Source organism: Dermacentor andersoni, chromosome 3 (assembly GCF_023375885.2).
Source record: "Dermacentor andersoni chromosome 3, qqDerAnde1_hic_scaffold, whole genome shotgun sequence".
In the NCBI taxonomy this organism is placed as follows: Eukaryota; Metazoa; Arthropoda; class Arachnida; order Ixodida; family Ixodidae; genus Dermacentor; species Dermacentor andersoni.
Genome location: NC_092816.1, coordinates 204432087 through 204452383, shown reverse-complemented (window position 1 = coordinate 204452383; position 20297 = coordinate 204432087). Strand labels below are relative to the sequence as shown.

The window sequence follows — 20297 nt, the reverse complement described above, 5'->3', positions numbered from 1 at the left end:
TAGCCCTAGGTACTCGTACTTCTAAGCCATAAGGTATAATATGCAGGCAACTACATGCAAGCGTCTGTGTGAACTAAAATAACATCCACTTATTATAAAGAATCATGACCTGCTTATTCCCCGCCAATAGTGGTTGTGTACAGTAGCTATGGTTCTAAGACATGCAAATGCAGGTAGCTCACTTCTGTGACTCTTGCAACAGCAGCGGTGCCTGGCGGAATGATGGTGTCTCTCGGCTGGCCCTGAGCCAGCCCTTGCAGCAATACGTCACCGGAAGCAACCCCATCTGGTGAAAGACAGTGAACTCCCCCGGACGGGCTCCTCGCTCCAACAGCGACTGGTGCTCTGCGGTTGTGCAGCGTGGGAGAATCATTCACTGATGAGACATTCTTAAACACCGGAAAGTGACCCGTAAGAGGAGGCAAGTGCCTTACCAAACCGAGGAAACCTTGCAGCCTATGTTATCTGACTTTATCTGCGATATCAACGTTCACTTCTTGGGCAACATGTGCTCAAATTGTTCACTTCTACACAAAAAGGATGGCATATTTTAGTACTGTTGCAATCCCCATCAATTTAGCCGAAACCTACAGTGCCCTCTAAACAAGTGGCCATTAGTCAGTAGCAGCATTTCATTTTACGGCCAGTGACTGAGCCACCTGTATAACCACTATCGCTGCCCAAATGCAGGTAAACTTAGGCCACCATGCAGTTCCCATCTGCTTAAATTACGGGGTTTTACGCGCCAAAACTACTTCCTGATTATGAGGCACGCCGTACTAGGGAACTCCGGAAATTTGGACCACCTGGGGTTCCTTAACGTGCACCTTGTCACGTTTAGCTGCTCTTATAGTATTCCGAAAGCATCATCAAGCAACCGTGGCCGCTCACTACGCCACCTGTCAACCGGTATATGAAGAGCTGCAAGACCTAGCCTATCTCTCTCTCTCTCTTAGCCTGGAAACACCCACTGTATGTAGTCATACTCCATGTAATAAACTCCATCCATTCTTTGTTTGCTACTTCAAGTGCCAGGCTGCCTTCTTCCCCGAAAGCAATGCATAGGTACACAACACACCTAAATCTAAGTACGCGGGCGTTTTCGCATTTGCCCCGCATTGAAATGTGGCCGCCATGCCCGGAATTCAATCCCGCAACCTCCTGCTTAGCAGCCTAACACCATGGCCACTAAGCAACCAAGGCGGGTAGAATTCCCATCTTCTATATTCTTTTGTTGCTTCCTTGCCTGGCTGCAACTATTACTTTGTGGGAGCACATTCCCATAGGTCAGCGAAAAAAATTTCACTATTTGCACACTCCTAAACAATTCCATCCCTCCACACTCATTTGTTCATGCTCGTCTCAGTGGCTCTGATGTTCTGGCTCAGCAAAAGTCTGCAGTTTCAATTCTTCGTCGCATTGCAATGGTGGTGAAACAAAACAGCGGCCATTCATCGAGAGTAGAGCGCACATCCAAGAAACATGCATGACCAAATAATGCAAAAAATGTGGAGGACACTTAAGCTTCGCAAGATAGCATTCAAAGATCTCTGACTGCTTTTCATGTTGCTGGCAATTGCAGCTTATGTAACCATAATGTTTTCCTGGAAACGCTGGTGGTGAATGCTATGCACGGAGGCAAGCTTTCTTATTGTTTTTTTTCTTCTTTTCCCTCCCCACGGCTGACACCAACACTGCAGCAGATTCATGGCGGTGAGTGCCACCCGAATGGTGTTGCAAGAAACTGAGCGGGGTGCGCCGCTCCTACTAAGACAGACCTCAAACGGCAGCTAGAAAAGGGGTTTGTGTGAGTTTCCGCTTAACAGAATTGTGCTTTCTCATATATTCAAAATTACAATCCGACGCTATGTGTTTAAGTCGTACCTTATGAATATTCTGATGCATCTTACTTTGACAAATCGAATTAATTCAGTAACGCCCATGCGCCACGCAGAGGGCCTGCATGGATTGGGATGCGCGGTTCGGGATGATTTTTCTCATACGGACATCGCCGCGGCTGCCAACACTGACCCCGACAACAGATTTTCTGCAACACGGGGCCCGTAAAGGTATCACGTTTATATAACTGAAACAATGTCTGTCAGTGGCATAGGAATGGATAAATTGGTTCTTTGCAATTTCCATATTCAATTCTAGTTGCATTTCGGTACTGAATGTACTTGTTTCAATTATGCATGATAATTAGGCTTGTACAAATATTTCTTTTCATTTGGAGTGACACTGAAGCAAATGGTAATTGGTGTTGAATAATTTTGATTTGAAGCGAATAGTTCAAATAGTTGCAGGATTTGCATTAAACCTTGACCAATCTCAAGAACAATGATGGTGACAAATTTAGAAAGTACAGTAGCACCCTGCTGATACATTCTTACTTCATATGTTTTCGCAGATGTAACGTTGCTGAATCCCGGTCCCAGGAAAGAGCTCATACATAACTATGCATTATAATTCCCTTTGTTAGAGTGTTAACGCTACAGCATCAAGGGCCCCATGTCTCAGAAAATCCGGTGTCGGCGTCAACATCTGGCATCCTGCATCCGACGTCCAGCGTGGGATGTCGCTTCGGCAAAAAGAATTTCGAACCACGCATACCCAACCACGCAGACCCTCCAATTTGGTGCAAGGAAATTACTGAACTAATTGAATTTCTCAAGGTAAAATGCGTAAAAAAAATTTTAAAGTACGACCACTCATAGAGCGGCCATGGCCTCCCAGATTTGCGCGCGCAGATCTCAAAGGCCATAAAGCGGTGCATCCGGTTCCTTGCAACATCTCCTGATGGCGTTCGCCTCCAGTACATTGCGGCCCACGCAGGAGGCCGCATTTCTACCAGAAAGCTCACCTTCATGCATAGCGTTTGCCGCCAGCGTTTCTCGGTAAAGATTACGGTTACATAAGCTGCAGTTGCCAGGAGGCGTGAGAAGCACTCAAGAAACTTTGAATGCTATCGCATTCCACTCTTAAAGGTGAAGCTTAAGCGTCCTCCAAATTTTTTTTGTTCCCGCAATGTCTCTGCATAATTATTTGTGCCTGTGGTGCATAAGTACAACGAAAATAGCAAGAGTATCATCTATAACAACTATTAAAGAAAAACACAAACCACGCTAGACTCTTCTGGCTGTGCACTTCTGACCACCACCAATGCACGCTTTTGACAGGCTTTGGTTGCGGCAAAATTTCCAATATTTCAGACACCTTACAGCACGTCACTCAATATTTGGACTAGCCTGCACGGCCGTCTGAAATTGGCTACTCCGTCGAGCAGAAAAAGTGATATTTTGGTTTTGATAAGCCACTGGCATGGTTGTTAGCCATGTTGGCAGCACCTTCTGTGAACCGAAACTAATGAAGCCTAGTTGGTCAAGCAGTCACTGACGGCACACACACCACAGGACAAGCCCTGGCAAGCTGCTAAGTCACAGAGACTGCATTTGCTGTTTGTTGTGCAAGTTCCACGCATCCCAGAGTTTATGTGTAAAACAGTGACATGGTCTCTGGACAACTTCATGTAGTTTCAAGAGGCACCAACGGCACCCTCAATGTCTGTACCCATGAAGAAAGCGATTTGTTGAGTGAAGTGCTGGACAATGACTGTTGCGTGGAAACACACAATCATTTGGCTACCCCAGCTCAGTAGACTTCGGTTATGTTGCCAGGGAATTAACATTTGTTGCATGGGCTGACTGGACTTCCATATATTTGTATCGAAAGCATGACAATGACCGACATAAACACTGACCAGGTCGTAGGGAAGCATATGTGTGCGCAGCAATACATTGACAAACTCAGGCCACATCCTGGGACGATCACTTTTGAAGATACTTTCATTTTCATTGCACTGGACACTTTGGCGGGTTACAATGACTCCACTTGCGGAATCAACCACTCATTTTCTGTTGCAGCCGATATTTTGTACATTTAGACAGTCCCTATCAGGCCCGAATGATATACATCATTTAGAGGTTAAACTGTGCATATTGTGTTTGATTATTATGTAACAGCTTGTTTGCATGGTTTTAAAAGCATGTTGCTGCAATACGTTTACCGTGTGCTATACTTTCTTCCCCGGGGTCCCACAGAAAACTAATTAGAGAAGCTCTATGGTATTTTGGTTCTGAAAAATGGCTCTGAAAAAATAGTTTAATCCAAGAGCTGTTGTCGAGATGTACGAGGTGTGTTAAAAAAGAAACTGAACTTTTGAAACAGCATGCCAACAGGTAGAGGGAGCGTGCTGCAGCTAATGAGCACATGTAGCAGCAGCTTTAGACAACAAACTGCCATTTGCCGCGTTTCGCTATGACCGTTAGTTGGCGAGCTACAGCCGCTGAAGTGAGCGTGAGCACATGAACAAGCTGTTCTTCAGATTGGTGCCAAAGTGACAATGAAGGAATTGAAAAAAGAGCGTGTGTGTGCGTGAAGTTCTGCTACGAAATTGGGAAAACTTTCACAGAGACATTTCAGTTGCTTACCAAAGCATACAGGGAGGACTGTATGAGTCGCACACAGTGCTATGATTGGTTCAAGCGTTTTGAACACAGAAGAATGTCGGTGACGATCCCAAGCCTGGACGACCTTCCACATCCACAGATGACCACGTCGAGAGAGTTCAAACTGTGATTTGTGGAAATCGTCGTTTCGACTGTTCGAGAAGTCGCTGACGAAGCGGGTATCAGCATAGGATCATGTCATGAAATTTTGAGTGACAAAGTTGGAATGCGTCGTGTCAGTGCGAAATTTGTGCCACATTTGTTGACTGACGAACAGAAGCAGACCCGTGTTGAAATCAGCCAGGAACTGCTCGCCGCTGCCAATGATGATGAAAACTTCCTTAAGAACTTCATAACAGGTGATGAGACATGGCTTTATGGCTATGATGTTGAAACGGAAGTGCAGTCATCGCAGTGAGTGGCCAAAGGTTCTCCTCGACCAAAAAAAGCACGCACGCGTCGGTCAAAAATCAAAGTGATGTTGGTTGTGTTTTTTGACTGCAAAGGCATTGTCCATCAGGAATTTGTGCTACATGGTCAGACGGTAAACAAAGAAGTTTACCAGGGAATCCTAGCATGTTTGAGAGACTCTGTGCGCAGTAAGAGCCCTGAATTAAAGGAAAATCGGGCTTGGATGTTGCATCATGACAATGCCCCGGCTCACGCGTCGCTCCTTGTCCTCAGCTACTTGGGAATTTTTTAGCAGTAATCTTTTAACGCATTCTGAAGTTTTCCGATCGTCAAAGTAGAAAGCAAAAATGGCTGCCTCCCGGAATGGCGCGCGCACTTCGAAAGAACGTAGACCTCATGATTCCCCTGCGTCTCTGGCTGATGTTATCAATGGATCGAGTATCAGCGAGTCTGAAAATGCTGATTTTCATAATGAGACTTTGACTCTGAGAGCGACGACGACGCAAGCAAGCCCAGAAGATTGGCAGCCGCAGCGCCGCACACCCAACTGTAGTGCTTGCAGTTAAATATTTGTAGCGAAATACCTGTTCAATTAGAATTTTTAATTTTTTCAGAGATAGTGCCTATTAGAAGGCAATATACGTATTTTGTACAGCTCACAATGTTTTTACATATTTTTCTTAGTAGATACAAGAATGTCGTTACAAACTTTGTTCAATTTTATCCCACAATCTTGATTCTAGCAATTTATATCTTTTTCATGACATACATCTCGTTAATAATATAGCATGCATGAAAGGTGCATTCATTGTGCTTTTTGTTTATGTATTGCATGAAATATTGAGTGCAGTAGTTCCTTCATAAAACAATATCTGGCATAACCTACAAAGAACCCATATTTTCCCCATTTTCTTTCTGAAGTGTATGAACAAGGTTCTACTGTATTTGTTCATTTTTAATACTTAGAATACATAAATCCAATTCAAAGTGAATATTGAATAGCATAAGATTCGATCTCATTTTTAAACATACCAAATATTTGCACAAGCCCAATGATAATGCATCTGACTGGTGCACCTGTGTTCTATAGTGTACTCCTCCTTGTCACTTGTATGAGAAGAAAAGGGATTAACCGAGGGGCCCGATTTTTATTGATCCTATCATGAGAAGCCAACAAACAATGACACCAAGGACAACATAGGGGAAATTAATTGTACTTACTAATTGAATTTGTGTAGTTTAAAGCAGTGCTGTGAAGATTCAAAAGCCTTTCACAGCTAAGTTGAATGGATGAAAAACATTATCGATGACTCAACCACGCCATCAATGACATTGTAGCGACCGTCCGTCACTTCGTCATCCCCGCCATGGGGGTCATTGCCCCTTGCTCCACAAATCCAGTCTGCTTGGCCGTGGGGGTCATTGCCTCCTCTTTCATGGAAGCGAGGCGGCTGCTCGACTGGGGTGCCACCACTGCCACTCAGCAAATCTGCTTTCACTTTTGAATAACGCCAGTCGACTCCGTTTTCAACCTGTCAAGATGTGTATTCCTTGCCACTGCCAAAACGGGCTCCCAACAAGTGGTGACCCAGGACATATACGTTTTGTCTTTTTTAAACACTAGCCAAGGACCACGTTGCTCCTACACTTGCTGACAGAGTCGACGCCCCGATTACACCTCCTGTCATCGCCGCAGAGCTTCCGCTTCCCAGCTTTTGGCCTAAGGATTCCCGAGTTTGGTTTATATAAGTAGAGGCCCGTTTTCAGTTTCGACGCATCACTTCACAGACAGCAAAGTACATGCACATCGTTGCCGTGCTACCCTCCGACATCGCTGATGCGGTAAACGACTTGCTAGCGGGTACACCTTCGGCCACAGCGTACGACGAGCGGAAATGCACGGTCCTGCAGTGCCTCGAGCCATCGCAACAGAGGAGGCTTCAACAGCTACAGCTCCTCTCCGAGGAACTCGCCGAACAACGACCGTCACAATTCCTGCACCGGTTGCATCAGTTACTGGGTGAGCACTCCACAAACAAAAGCCAGGTTCTAATTTTGTGCAAGCTGTTCTTGCAATGCCTCCCACAGTGCGCATGCATGGTGCTGGTGGGTTCCGACGAGATGAGTCTCGATCAGCTAACTGTACTCACTGACTGAACATGCGACTGCTCGTCTGCGGCACAGTTACCTATCGCCACTCCGAGAGTCTGAGAGCCAGGAGACCGACTCTCACGCCCGGAGGAAACAGTTCAGCATTTTGCCAGTGCACTGAAGCTGACAATGGGTGGCAACACTGGCAATTAACATCGGCGCGACCATTTACCTTCATAGTCTCGCAGCGTACCTAGACACTCGCCGCGGCAGTTGAGCTGGTACCATCGTCGCTTTCGCGAACAAGCAAGTCGCTGCATCCATCCCTGTTTGTGGACGAGAAACGCACCGGCCGGTCGCTAACAGCGGCATGTGACATGAGCAAGCCGTCCATTCTTCGTAGTCGACCGCATCCCTGGCACCTGCCTCCTCGTCGACACCGGAGCCCAGCTGTCTATTGTTCCCGCCACGGCCACGGATCGCCAATGCGGCAAGTCCACATGTACACTCCACACACTGAACAACACTACCATCACGTCGCATGGGCTCCGGTCAGTTACTCTAGACATCGGACTCCGGTGCTTGCACACATGGGTGTTTGTGATCCCTGATGTCAACTTTGCCATTCTGGGAGCGGACTTCCTCAGCTATTGCAGCCTAAATGTGAGTGTCCGCAGTCGATGCCTAAAGGATAACGTTACATGGTTCGATGAACTTGGCCTGCAGTCTAACCTTGCCTCATCTAGCATTCGTACGTTTCGGCCGGTTTCAACGTACAACAAGATACTCGCCAAGTACCCGCAACTCACGAACCGCTGAAACAATGCGCTGCCCGTGAAACACAAGGTGACGCATCATATCATTACCACCGGCCCATCTGTCGCCAACCGGCCACGGACGCTCAATGGAAAGAGGTTGGGGGTTGCCCGCCGTGAGTTCGAACACATGCTTCAGCTCGAAATTGGTATTCACCTCTCCATCTGGTGCCAAAGCAGGACAGTGGCGACTAGCTGAATTGTGGTGATTACCGAGCTTTGAATGCCGTCACTACTCTGGATAAATATCGCCTTCCCCACATGCATGACTTCGGCGCTCGTCTCGCAGGAACCGAAATATACAGCAAGGTCGATTTGATGAGCGCGTATCAGCAAATTCCTATCAAACCCAGCAACATTCCGAAGACAGCAATCACTGCCCCATTTTGCCGCTTTGAATTTATCTGTATGCCTTACAGTTTGAATAATGCGGCGCAAGCTTTTCAAAGGTTCATGGACGAGGTTACGGGCGGACTCGCGTTGATTTTCATCTACCATACGCCATTCTCGTGGCAAGTGGCACCGAGGAAGAGCACAAAGAGCATCTTCACATTCTATTTGCTCGACTGGATGAATATGGCCTGGTCCTAAATCCCCAGAAATGCAATTTCCCAGTTAAAGCCCAGTGTTTTCTCGGCCATCGCATTTCACCCCAAGGCATCAAGCCACTGTAATCACGGCTGCGGGCAATCGATGACTTACTGTCTCCAACCTCCTTCCGAAAGTTGCGTGAGTTTCTGGTGCTCTCACATTTTTACAGGCGCTTTATACCATCCTGTGTGCATGTTCTTCAGCCGCTTACCAATCTGCTGCGTCGCGACTCCAAAAAGCAGACACCTTCCACTGGTCCTCGGAGTACAAACACTCCTTCCAGGAAGCCAAAATGTGGTCGGCGACTGCAGTGTTGCTGATTCATCCGTTGCCCGTCGCCCCAACTTGCCTTATAGTTGATGTGTCGAACACGGCAGTGGGTGCAGTACTGCAGTAGCACAATGGCACAGACTGGAGCCTGCTGGGCTTCTTCTCAAAGCACCTCAAAGCCATAGAAGCTCGCTACAGCACCTTCGGGAGGGAGGTGCTAGTCATTTATTGTGCTATCAAGCATTTCAGTTTTTTTCTTGAAGGCAACAGCTTTTACATTCTGACCGACTACAAGCGGTTAACTTTCATTTTCAAGAACAACAGTTCTTCGTACTCAGAACGTGAGCTTTAGCAACTTTCCTTTATCTCAGAATTTCCTATGGAGATCCGCCATATCTCTGGGACCAAAAATCAGGCAGCTGACACACTGTCGCGGTTTGGCGCTGTGGCTGTTGGCCCTGTGGATTTCCAAGCTCTAGCATCCGCCAAGCAAAATGATCCCGAGCTGTGCCAATTGCGGGATAAAGGCTCGTCGCTTCAGCTTGCAGAGGTGCCACTTCCCTACACAACAACATTGGTCACGTGCAACACATCACAAGCACCTCCTCGCCCGTTCGTGCCCCATGAATTTCGGCAGCCGATATTCGATTCACTGCACGGGCTAAGCCATCCCGGCATCAGAGCGACCCAGAGGCTTATCACAGACTGCTTCGCTTGGCCAGGGATCAACAAAAATGTTCGAAGCAGGGCAAGAAGCTGCCAAGCCTGTCAAGCTGTGAAAGCGACCCGGTACACACGTTCAGCGGAACAGCCGTATTGATCAAGTGCATTTAGACATGGTGGGGCCTCTTCCGCACTGCCAAGATTTGAGGTACTTCCCCACGTGTATCGACCAATACTCAAGGTGGCGTGAGGTGACGCTTCTACAAGACATCACGGCAGAAACAGTGGCGGAAGTATTTGCTGCTACATGGGTGTCGCGGTACAGTTGCCCCTTTGCACATAACTACTGACCGAAGCAAACAATTCCAAAGCTAACTTTTTTATGCCCTGGCGAGACTGCTCGGCACGCACCCTTCATAACACCACGGCTTACCACCCGCAGAGCAACGGCATGGTCGAGCGTCTCCACCGACAACTGAAGGCGTCATTGACGGCCACGCTCTGAAAAAGTTAGGGAAAGACAACCCCTAGTACTACTGGGGCTGCGAACAACAATCAAGGATTTCCTCAGAGGCAGTGCAGCCGAGATGCTCTATGGGTCAGCAATCCGCGTTACAGGCCAGTTTTTCGGCACCCAACAAGGCACTCTGAGAGCGGCCGCACAGCACTTAGAAGGGCTACATTCCTGGCTTGACCAGCTTCAACCTACACCTCCACGTATCGCCCACGAGCAGCCTGTGTTTAGTTTCCCAATAATAGATGCAGCCACGTGCGTCTTTCTGCGACGCAACTCTATCAAGCCACCATTGACTCCTTCCTACGAGGGCCCCTTTCGTGTGGTTTCGCATCCAGAGTAAACCTTGCAGATTGACGTTCGTGGCAAAGAAGAGACAGTGTCGTATGACCATGTGAAACCAGCTTATCTGAAGCATTAACTCTTCATTCCTTCTGCCATTCACACCTAAGCCTCCGGCATTCTAGAGGGGGAGCCCTTGTAGCGAATGTCCGTCACTATGTTGTCCCCGCTTCGTGGAAATCCAGCTTACGTCGCCTTGACTCGCCGTGGGATTCACTGCCCCCTGCTCTTTCTTGGAGTCTGGGTGCCTGCCCGACGGGGGCGCCACTACTGCTATTCAGCAAATCTACTTTTACTTTTGAATAAAGCCAGTTGACTCACCATTCTCAACCTGTCAAAACATGTATTCCTTGCCCCCGCCAAACCGAGCTCCCCAAAACATCAATGAACCACACAGATCATGGACCACTAGTGATAGTTCTCTCACCTCGAGGATGCGCAGAGGCTGCCATATGGAGGAGCTTGTCAAGGAAGGCCTGGTCAGTGTTGCCTGGATACAGGCACTCGTCGTCCAACAGCTGCAGCAGGCCGCATGACTGACCCTGCTGACCGGCATTGTGCCGTAGGTCGGTTGTCGAGGCACGCAAAGGACCCGACTGGGGTGGGCTGCGGTCTAGAAGGGACACCAATGGAGTCGGTGATGGTACCTCTCCAAACTCCTCCGTCTCCAGGACCACTGCTTCCTGCAAGGTGGCATCCCCACATGACAACAATGGCGCAAAGGTTGGAATATTCCACAGCTAACACAAAACAGTAGGGGTGTGCAAATACTTGAACATCATCAAATCGAATGGTGAATGTACAAATAATTCCAATTTTTTGAAGGAATATATACTATTGGATTTTTTAAACATTCAACATGTTCGGCGTAAAGAGCCACGCGGTGCCACGTGTCGCATGTGCCGCGAAGCTCCTCGTGCTCCGATTCCACCCAAGCAAGCATTTCACTTCCTTTTCGGTGCAGAAGGAGTGCCGAGCACAGTGGACAGGCCAGCCCAGCTGATGCAGTAGCAGATTTGTCACTGCAAGCACTCCCCGACATTGGCCCAATGCGGGGATTGCAAACACAGAGCCTGAATGCCGCTACTCGCACAATGGCCCCACGTCAGCAGAGGCTGACTCTTCATACAGGTCATTGAGGTCAACAGGACCGATTCAATGATAATGCGACGCCCTGAAAGAGAGAACGGCAACAAAAAGAGCGCATATTTTGTTGAGTGCGAAGATTGGGCAGACTAGCCACAAATAGGAATGCAGATCATGTTCGATACACGGCGACAAAGTTCGCGCCGCTTCAACAGTCATCGATCACTGAAGCCACAGTACAAAAATATTAGCGGCAAGCATTCTGCAACAGCTTACGGCTTGTTACCACACTGGCCAGCGGGAAATTTTCATCACGACCACACTGCCTCAGCATTAGCCTTAATTGGCACTGCTTCATCGGATGTAGGCAACCATAGTTACGGTTTGGTGCTAAATCGATGCAGATCTAGTATTTGCAGCAGCCGCGTGGCACTCAGAAAGCCAACAAATTGCCTCGCAAACAAAAGCGAGAGCAGGCAGATGAACAAGGAGAGGTGCAGGGGTACCGAGCATCGTGCAAGCTTGCTATAACCCTCCAGATTTCAGATTCTGTGACAGGTGGCAAACCAAGCCAAACCTCACAATGAAATGGCACAGATGGCCCCCGCTTGCTCTTTATCGTTGGCACCGCCTATGGTCGGAGCGGTGATAGAGTTGCGTGGTCCTTTCGGCTGTTGCACAGATTGGCTTTATGATAAACCAACCGCCCTAAAGTTGGTTTAGCCCTTTTGTATTTTACAAACTGCAAAGAAAAGCTTTCAGCGCAATAAATAAAGGATTGCCTCAGAATATAGGTCCACTATTAAACTAATAACCTCATTGACATAATGTCACTAATTCATTAGTTTCCGAGTAAAAAAAGCACTTGATTTTATTCAAGATAAATTCTACTGACAAAAAAATCTTAACAGACCTTCATTTACGAGAACTGACCTGTCATCAGTGCTGGCTTACCAATTTGGGTGTTCTTTACTATGCCATACTGTATATCTTCATTTCTAAGTTACCGATGGCTTGCAACATTCTTGATACACAATGATAGGAGACTCCCGAGCAGGTGCAACACTGTATTTTCTTGCCCAAAATTTACAAGCATTAAATTTTGTGAAAAATTTCCTGATATCTAATCTTCAATTTGATATTCAGCTTTTCGTTCTTGATTCGATTCAACATTCTATTGAAAATCTGATATTTTGTATTCGCACACCCATACAAAAAAGACATCTGCTGTATTCAGGAATATGTCATCTTAAACATTAAAAAAAAAATCAATATTGCAGAAGTCAGAACCAATAAGAATGCTATCCAGTTACAGAAGCAGTCTGTAAGATGGATCTCACAAGACCTTTTATATCCCCAACTTCAGACAGTCTTCTAGAAATAGACAAAGCAATTAAGTGAAGCGTGCCAGGGGGATCCTGCCTGACACTAGGGGGAGGGAGTGAAGCAGGAATGAGGGTGCTCATGTAGCAGGGCAACGGATGGATGATGTGATGCGAAGTTATAAAACTGGTCGCGCTCTAGGTGGGATACCTATTGCCCCATGGCTGCAACAGGGTGAGCCGGCAGACAAACGTCACGCGTTGCACCTCAGAATAGCGGTAATGTCGAGCCGCATGTCACTTGTGAACAACTGAAACTGCACAATGACGCACAACGGTCTCTGAGCACAAAAAACAGTGATGTACTTCATGGCACAGACCTTGTACACCTTATGAAACAGCGAACAGCTCTTTCTGAGGAGGAATGCACACAGATGATGCACAAAAATCGCAGTACAGTAAAACATTGTTAAACCGTACCCGCTTAAACAGTAGTTTCATTTTAAAAGTAGTAAAGTCAAATCCCCGATTCAGCTGCCATTGAACATAATGTGTTTTGTATCCGCAAAAAACCATACCAGTTTATTGCGTATGTATCGGTTAACACGTATGTTTCCACTTTTCGTTGCGCAAACACAGCGGTGCATCGTCTCCATCGGGCGGCCCGGCAGAACAACAAGCCTCAGAGATCAGCCCAACGGCCTCCAAGCAACCTGTGCATTTGCGCGCGAAGCCTCATCAACATCAACATCATTCGGCGCCGTGCCAGAGAGCATTGTGGCGTCGTGCAAGCGAGAACTCGCGTCATGCCCAAACTCTGAAAAAAAGACGCCGGGTGCTCAGCATAGAAGAAAAATTAGACGTCGTTCATGCTATCGAAAATGACACGAAAAGTCGGCGCTGGCACGCGACATGGATCTACTGTTGACTACGGTGTGTGGCATTTGGAAAGTGAAGAGGTTGCTCGGCAGCGCCGCTGCGACCGCGAAGAGATGTCGGCTATGAGGTTGGGCTTTTCGCCATCGTTGCCTCTGTTGCTGCCGAAGTGTCGCCTAGCGACAGTGATAAGGACGACACTCAAAACAACAGCACGGGCGATTCAGGCCCGACAGTGGCAGAAGTTGTACGTCAGCCTCGTGAATGCAATCGTCGCGATGAGAACAGCACCCCGCAATGAAAAGGTACCCCGTGACTTCTGCAGTGCTACCGCGCCTGTGCATGGAGAATATGCAACGCCAACGAGGAATCTGCCATGCGAGTGTTTGCCAAGAAGAGAGGGCTGGCTGAAAAGCTGGCTCACAGCTTCAGCAAGTTTGAGGCTGCTGTTGTCACTGCTAGGCCGCCGCGGCATCAAATGAAAATAACATGTTTGTCGCGCGAAGTAAATAAACACTGCATGTTTTTTCCCCTTTCATTGCACTCTCTCTGAGTTCCGTTTTTGACAGGTAAGTGGGCGATGTCATGGTATTTCGGTTAAGCAGTACTACCCTTTAGTACGTAATTTTTCCAAGGTCCGGCCAACTACGGTTTAACGAGGTCTCACTGTACAGTCGAGCTACTACCAAAGAGAGACGTGCTGCCTCCTGGATAACAAGCTGAAGTATCAAATTCCGCCAGTGGATGGCCAGGCTGTGCATGTTCAGCACTTCTTTGCAAGCACATTCGTTGCTGTGTGAAAAGTGTCCTATCACTCGAAAAGGACTGTGGGACAAAGGGTACCTTCCAAGAGCATGGAATTGCAAGCGGTCATCTTTCTAAGTAAGCTGGTAGCTGTGACCGTTCTACATCATGTGGCAAGTATCGCATTCTTAGCTCACAAACATGCTCGGCTGATGAATTCATTGTGGTCACTGAAATTTTTGGGGAGAGGGGGAAATGATTCCGTATGAGCTGTTGCTGTTTTTGGGCATGTTTGTGATTGTTGCATACACCTGATAAGCATTTTTTATTGTGAAATACAATGTTTGCATTGTAACTTGCTGACTTGATTGCAGTTATAGATAGCCACAATTATTGCTATATACTCAAAATAGTTTCATCTTTGGTCATTGTATTTTTTACCAACTACGTGGCACCTTACATTAATTCAGTGTGTTAAATGGAGAAATTTCCAACATGTGGATGACACTGGAGGGCCTACTAAATAATATTTATTTGTTCCTAATATTTATTTGTTCAATAAAGTGCTTCAAGTACAGTAAAAGCTCGTTAATTCGAATTCCGCGGGGATGCTACGAAAATTCGAATTATACAAAATTCGAACTAATGAAAGTCAGAGAAAAAAATCGCTCGGTTAAGGCGCGTATATAGTCTGACGTGGCGTGAGCACGCGCGCACACGCTACGTCACGTTGGCGTGAAAAACGTCTATACTTCGAAGCTCTGGCGCAGCCAACGTAACCGGACGCGGCCAGCGCGGTCCGACGCGCCCGACGTCGAGATGGCTCTTGCTCCATCCGCGCGTTCGTCGCGCTGACTGGGACGGAGAAAAAAAAAAGTCTCCGTCTTGCGCGAGAAGCGAAGCATCGATTGCGATAGAAAATTAGTAGATAGCTATACGAAGTAAGGATAATAGTTTTATCGGCCGTATAAACTTGTAAGCATTTGCTTACTAACTAAATTAAAAAGCACTGTGTCACGCGCGCACAGGTGAGCATGAACGCATCTCGCTCGATGACCGCGGAAACTCGCTGAAAAACGCTGGAGTGAGGGCACGCAGCAGTAGCAGCGAGCGAATTGACGTTCGTACAGCTCTCGCTTTAACGCGAACGAAACGTAGAAAGCACATCGCATATGAAGCTACCGGCAATACCCGCACTCTGCGAAACATCGCAGATCGCTTTGAAGACGAGGCCCACGCGGGCGAGCACTTTGGCCACGTCGCAGATCGCTTTCAAGATGCGGCGGCCGCATGGCCGCGCCGTAAGCAGCAGCCGCCGAAGATCGTCCCCCGGTCCCTCCCTCGCCTCACCTCCCTGACTCGCGCGCGACAAGAGAGGGCGCGCTCCGCCCCACCTTCCCCTCTCGCGCACGCGAGATTGAGCCGCGTTCGCCGGCTCACCCTCGCAAGCTCGTACGCAAAGAACATGACGCGCGGCGAGGGTGTTATCGTCCTTGCCGATGATCGAAAAAGCAAAGCTGCGCGACCCGCGCGGCGACGCCACCGTGCTCCCGCGCACTAGCACTCTCCCCATCCACGATGATGCGGAGTTCGAATTATCGGTGGCGGTGCGGATTTCAGTGTGAATTAGCGGAATGTGTTACATATTGCTTTCAATACATTGTGGGACGGACCGCGGCAACTAATTCGAATTATCCGAAATTTCGAATTAACGAGTAGTGAATTAACGAGCTTTTACTGTATAGTGCTTTGTACTATCAAACTCAGTTTAAATGCAAACAGCAGTTAAAATACAGAGTGTCTGGCTTTCTGTACCTGTAATGCAGTGGGAAATGCAGTATGCGCTTGTCGTGCACTTCGAGCACCATACAGTGGTCTGCACCTAGTGGTGTCGCATGACGAAAAGACTTTCTGTACTACGAATCAACGGCCAGGACACATTCAGTTCTGTCAACCATGTGAAACCTGCTTTCCTGAAACCTACCACTGCAAACCACATTTCAACATGTACAACTCGATTCCAGGAGCAGCTGAAGCAGTTGCATTCTCAAGAACATTTTTTCCAGCATCATGCAAACACATGAAGTGATACAACTTTGTTTTTGGAGGCGGGCCTCCTGTGGTGTTGCCCCAGCACTGGTGAAGACGAAGTTTAGATGGCATGCGGAAAGAGGAATAAAGACTATCTCTGGTTTCTCTGTCTTGTGCACTACAACTTAATAAGCACAGTGACTTCATAAGCCAAGAGGCATCTACCCTTCACATCCCAAGGTCTAAATAAAGTGTCAAATGGAGGGTCCTTTTGGAATGCAGGTGATAATTCCCAGCAAGTAGGCACCTGGTCATATCGCTCCTGCTGATTGAGGAAAGTCCACTGGTGAAAGAGCAGCTGCAGTCGCTCCTGGATGTAGTTGTGGCAGAGCTCTTCCAGGGTGGCTGCTGCACTGCCTCCTGCACTGGTGCCACTCTGGGGCTGGAATCCAGGGCAGTCCAGAACTTGCACTGCAGCTACACTTCGGCCGGAGCCACCAAGTGCACTGCGCACGGGAGTAAGACGACATGGCTCCACGACTACGCGTGACACCACTGTTCTAAAGCATGCTGCCACGTAGCGGCACTTAGCAGCTTTTGTAGTGAGGATAAGAACATCAGGCATTGGGAAGAGCACATGAATTCAAGGCTGCAAACCTCCGGAGATAATTTGCTCATAACTCAGATACGTTCCTCACATTTTTGCAAACATTCTGTTGAACTCATCCCCATTTTCTTTCTTTTTTTCTTTTTGCAAGGATGAGCTTATCTTTATGCAAAATGATGTAAACTTTACCATTTAGGTTCTAATGATTATTTTAGAACATGTCATTTGTGCAGCCATTAAGGTGAAATATTTTCTCAATAGGAGTTGCCATGCTTTCAAGGGGCTTTAGTTACATAATTACCAAAAACTCATGCAGCAGAGGAATAAAAACTAACCAAATCTGCCACCCTTCTAGCTACTTCAGCACTAAGACCTGCCATAACCAGGAATGACGATTTGGGCGAGGTGACAATGCGTGGACTGGGTCCAAGTAAGACCGAGATAAATGAAAACAAAAGAAGAGGCACAGACACACAAAGTGCTATGTAGTGCTACATCTATCTGTCCGCTGTGTCGCTTGTCCTTGTATTTCTTTCCTTGCAATGCCTACCACTCAACCAGTGACTCTCATCCTATGAAAAACACAAGTGACATCATGAGAGCCACATGACTTCCTTCACACTCTTCAACTAACAGCTAGGAAAGAAGCGAGGACTGAGGTTGCATTCTGGTTGATCACTTTTGAGGCTACAGTAGGCCTCCGTTAATTGAGTTCTGTTAATTAAATCTTTTGGTTTACTCAATCCCGACAAATGTCCCGGCTGGCACCTATGTATTCCTATGGGTCCAAAGTTTCATTCTTTTGATCATGAAATTGGCCTTCATTGAATAATTCGAACTTGGATGGTCAGCAAGCACGTGCCTGATCCCAATGGTGACCCTAATGACTCCAATAGTGGCCTGTCTTGGTGGCACTTAAGGTGTGGTGAATGCGTCGAACACACATCAGCTCCCATCGAAAATGCCCATTATTAGCCTGCCTCAAAAAATTTTAAAGCGTACACTGTAGCTCGCAATGGATTATTACAGTATTTATCCAATTTTAATGAACACCTTTTTGTTTCCCAAAAAAACGTGTGTGAAAATTGCTAGCAAGATGCAATCCAATATGAAACCAAAACAAAAATGTTCACAGTGCTCGCAACAGCTTACTGCAAGAGCCAGCCTAGCCAGTGTCATCGTCATTGCCATCCCAAGATAGTGATCATGGATGGTGACTCCTGACAGAACAAATTCTCACATAGCATGACAACGACACAGTCTGATTATAAAAGCACTTTCAAACAATAAGTCATTTAACTTATGCAGTCGTGGTCCACTATCCCATTTGGGATCATTGCAGAGTCGTTTGATAAATGCGAAATATCAAATGCGCTATGTACAGAGGACGAGATGCGGTTTTTCATATACAGTGATTAAGTGCTGCCTTAGAGAGGCAATGATGAATATTAAATAAATAAATTTCCATTCTGTGAAGGTAAAGTTGCCTGGTTTCATCTTTTACTTATTGCCAGAATCGGATGCCCCATGGCACATTCTTCCTGCCGAAAAATCGGGTGTGCAATTGATTTCTACTTTGTTTAGGAAATATATTGTCATTTCTACCTGACTGTTCTGCTTTGAACTCATAAAAGATGGGCGTGCATATGATTCAGGGGCATTTTAGAATTGGGGAAAACTGGGGCAAATAGTATTGCCAAATGAGTCAGTGATATGTTTTGCCCTTTTTTCTGACTTGTTTAATTCAACATTCCAGATAATTCAACAAATTTCGCTGGTACCTTCAGGGTCAAAAAAACAAAGCACACTGTATCACATCAAGGCGTGTGACGACCTGGGCAGAGATTTGCTGGTACCAGAATAAGAAACTGTGTACGCCGTCATTTTCACGTGAGACGGGTGACTGTATACAGCTCTCGATCATGCCTTTTCTTGTTCGCATGGGATTTAGTGGGCGCAAAACATATACGATTGCAGTCTGCAGCAGGGAATGGCGACATGTTTTGGTTATCGCCCATTAAAATCATGCGCTATGCTTCAGACGGCACCACATGCTATAAAACAGATAGGCGAAGATGCTTATCAGAATAGGAATGGCAGTGATAGCTGTGAATGCGGCGTGTGACGACACGGGTGGAGATTTGCTGGTACCGAAATGAAAAACTGAGTGCACGGGGGCATTCTCACGTGACACAGGCGGGCGACTATTGCAGTGAAGCTGCCATATATTGACACTATATAAACACGCAGCTATATTGACATGTGTACTTGTTTATCGGGCGACCACGTTTCACCACCTAACAAATGTTATCATACAGCGCAAGATGCGCCTGCATGTATTGGAAGTTTCTAGAATTTTATCGATGGTTCCATTCGTTGTCTGTCACCGAACCTTGTGTAATCTGATTGAACTATGTAATCTGATTGCATGTATGCGCGACGAGAATAGTGTAGAACTTTGTGGAAGACACGCGAGTCCCAGCAATTACTTTGTAATATTCGACAACTGATGTATAAAAGCCGACACGCTTGACCCGCTGATCAGATTTTCGACAATCGCCAGCTGTGTTCACTGCTATCGTTGTGCTTTAAGTGTAACTTGCTTTTGAGGGCACAAGTTTGCCCAATAAAGATTTAGTTTCGCCATTTACAGTTTTGCTACTGTGTTTGTCACAGTCACTACCACGTGACATCTGGTGGAGGTGCTGGGAAATGCCCGAGGAGAAGAAAGTCCGCCTGCTCATGCATGGTGTGAAGGAACAACTTTTCAGCGGAATGATACGAAGCCCACCAAGCACCGTCTATGAGTTTCTTTGGGAAGCCACCAGCATCGAGAAGACACTAGAAATGAGGAACTGACAATTCAACCGCTGCACGAACTCAACAAACTATGCCGGAGTTCAACCACTGGCCACTGACGGTCTGCGTGAGACTATCAGAGCAGCCGTGCGGAGGAGCTTCAGAACCTGTTCCTTTCATCACAGACTCAAGTGGCTTCAATTGCCGACGTCATATGCGAGGAGCTCCGATGATCACTTGGAGAAGCCCCTGAATTGCCGTAGAGTCAACCGCAAGCTATGACGTACACCGCTGTATCTCGTCGTCACATTCCCCCTGTGCACCCGCAGCAGGGCCCAGTGACACCACAGTGCCGTCGTCCACCACTGTCGCTGCTAGCACACAAACCCATCGCCTCACGCAGCATTCCAAGGAAGACAGATGTCTAGCGCGCTCCTGGCCACCACCCGCTCTATTACCACTGCGGAGAAGCGGGTCAAGTCTATTGCTGATGCCCATACCGAGACGTGGGACTGCGAGGTTTCGCCGTTAACGCGCTGCGACCACAGCTTGGTGAACGACCTCGCAATATCGCCGACTACCTTGCCACTACTCAGTGGAGCTCTCGACGACCGTCCCGTTCGCCGT

At 47.3% G+C, this 20297-nt stretch overlaps 1 protein-coding gene across 2 annotated transcripts in view; it reads right to left on the bottom strand.

Moving 5' to 3' along the window:
* LOC126524347 (unconventional myosin-XVIIIa-like) overlaps positions 1-20297 on the bottom strand; it is a 358530-nt gene that overhangs the window by 194881 nt on the left and 143352 nt on the right. For both annotated transcript variants that reach the window (XM_050172677.3, XM_050172676.3), the window contains exons 12-14: positions 16572-16770; positions 10633-10888; positions 183-345 (exon numbers count right to left, since the gene is read on the bottom strand). In XM_050172677.3, the coding sequence (XP_050028634.2) occupies positions 183-345; positions 10633-10888; positions 16572-16770 (618 nt within the window). The remainder of the gene's footprint in view (positions 1-182; positions 346-10632; positions 10889-16571; positions 16771-20297) is intronic.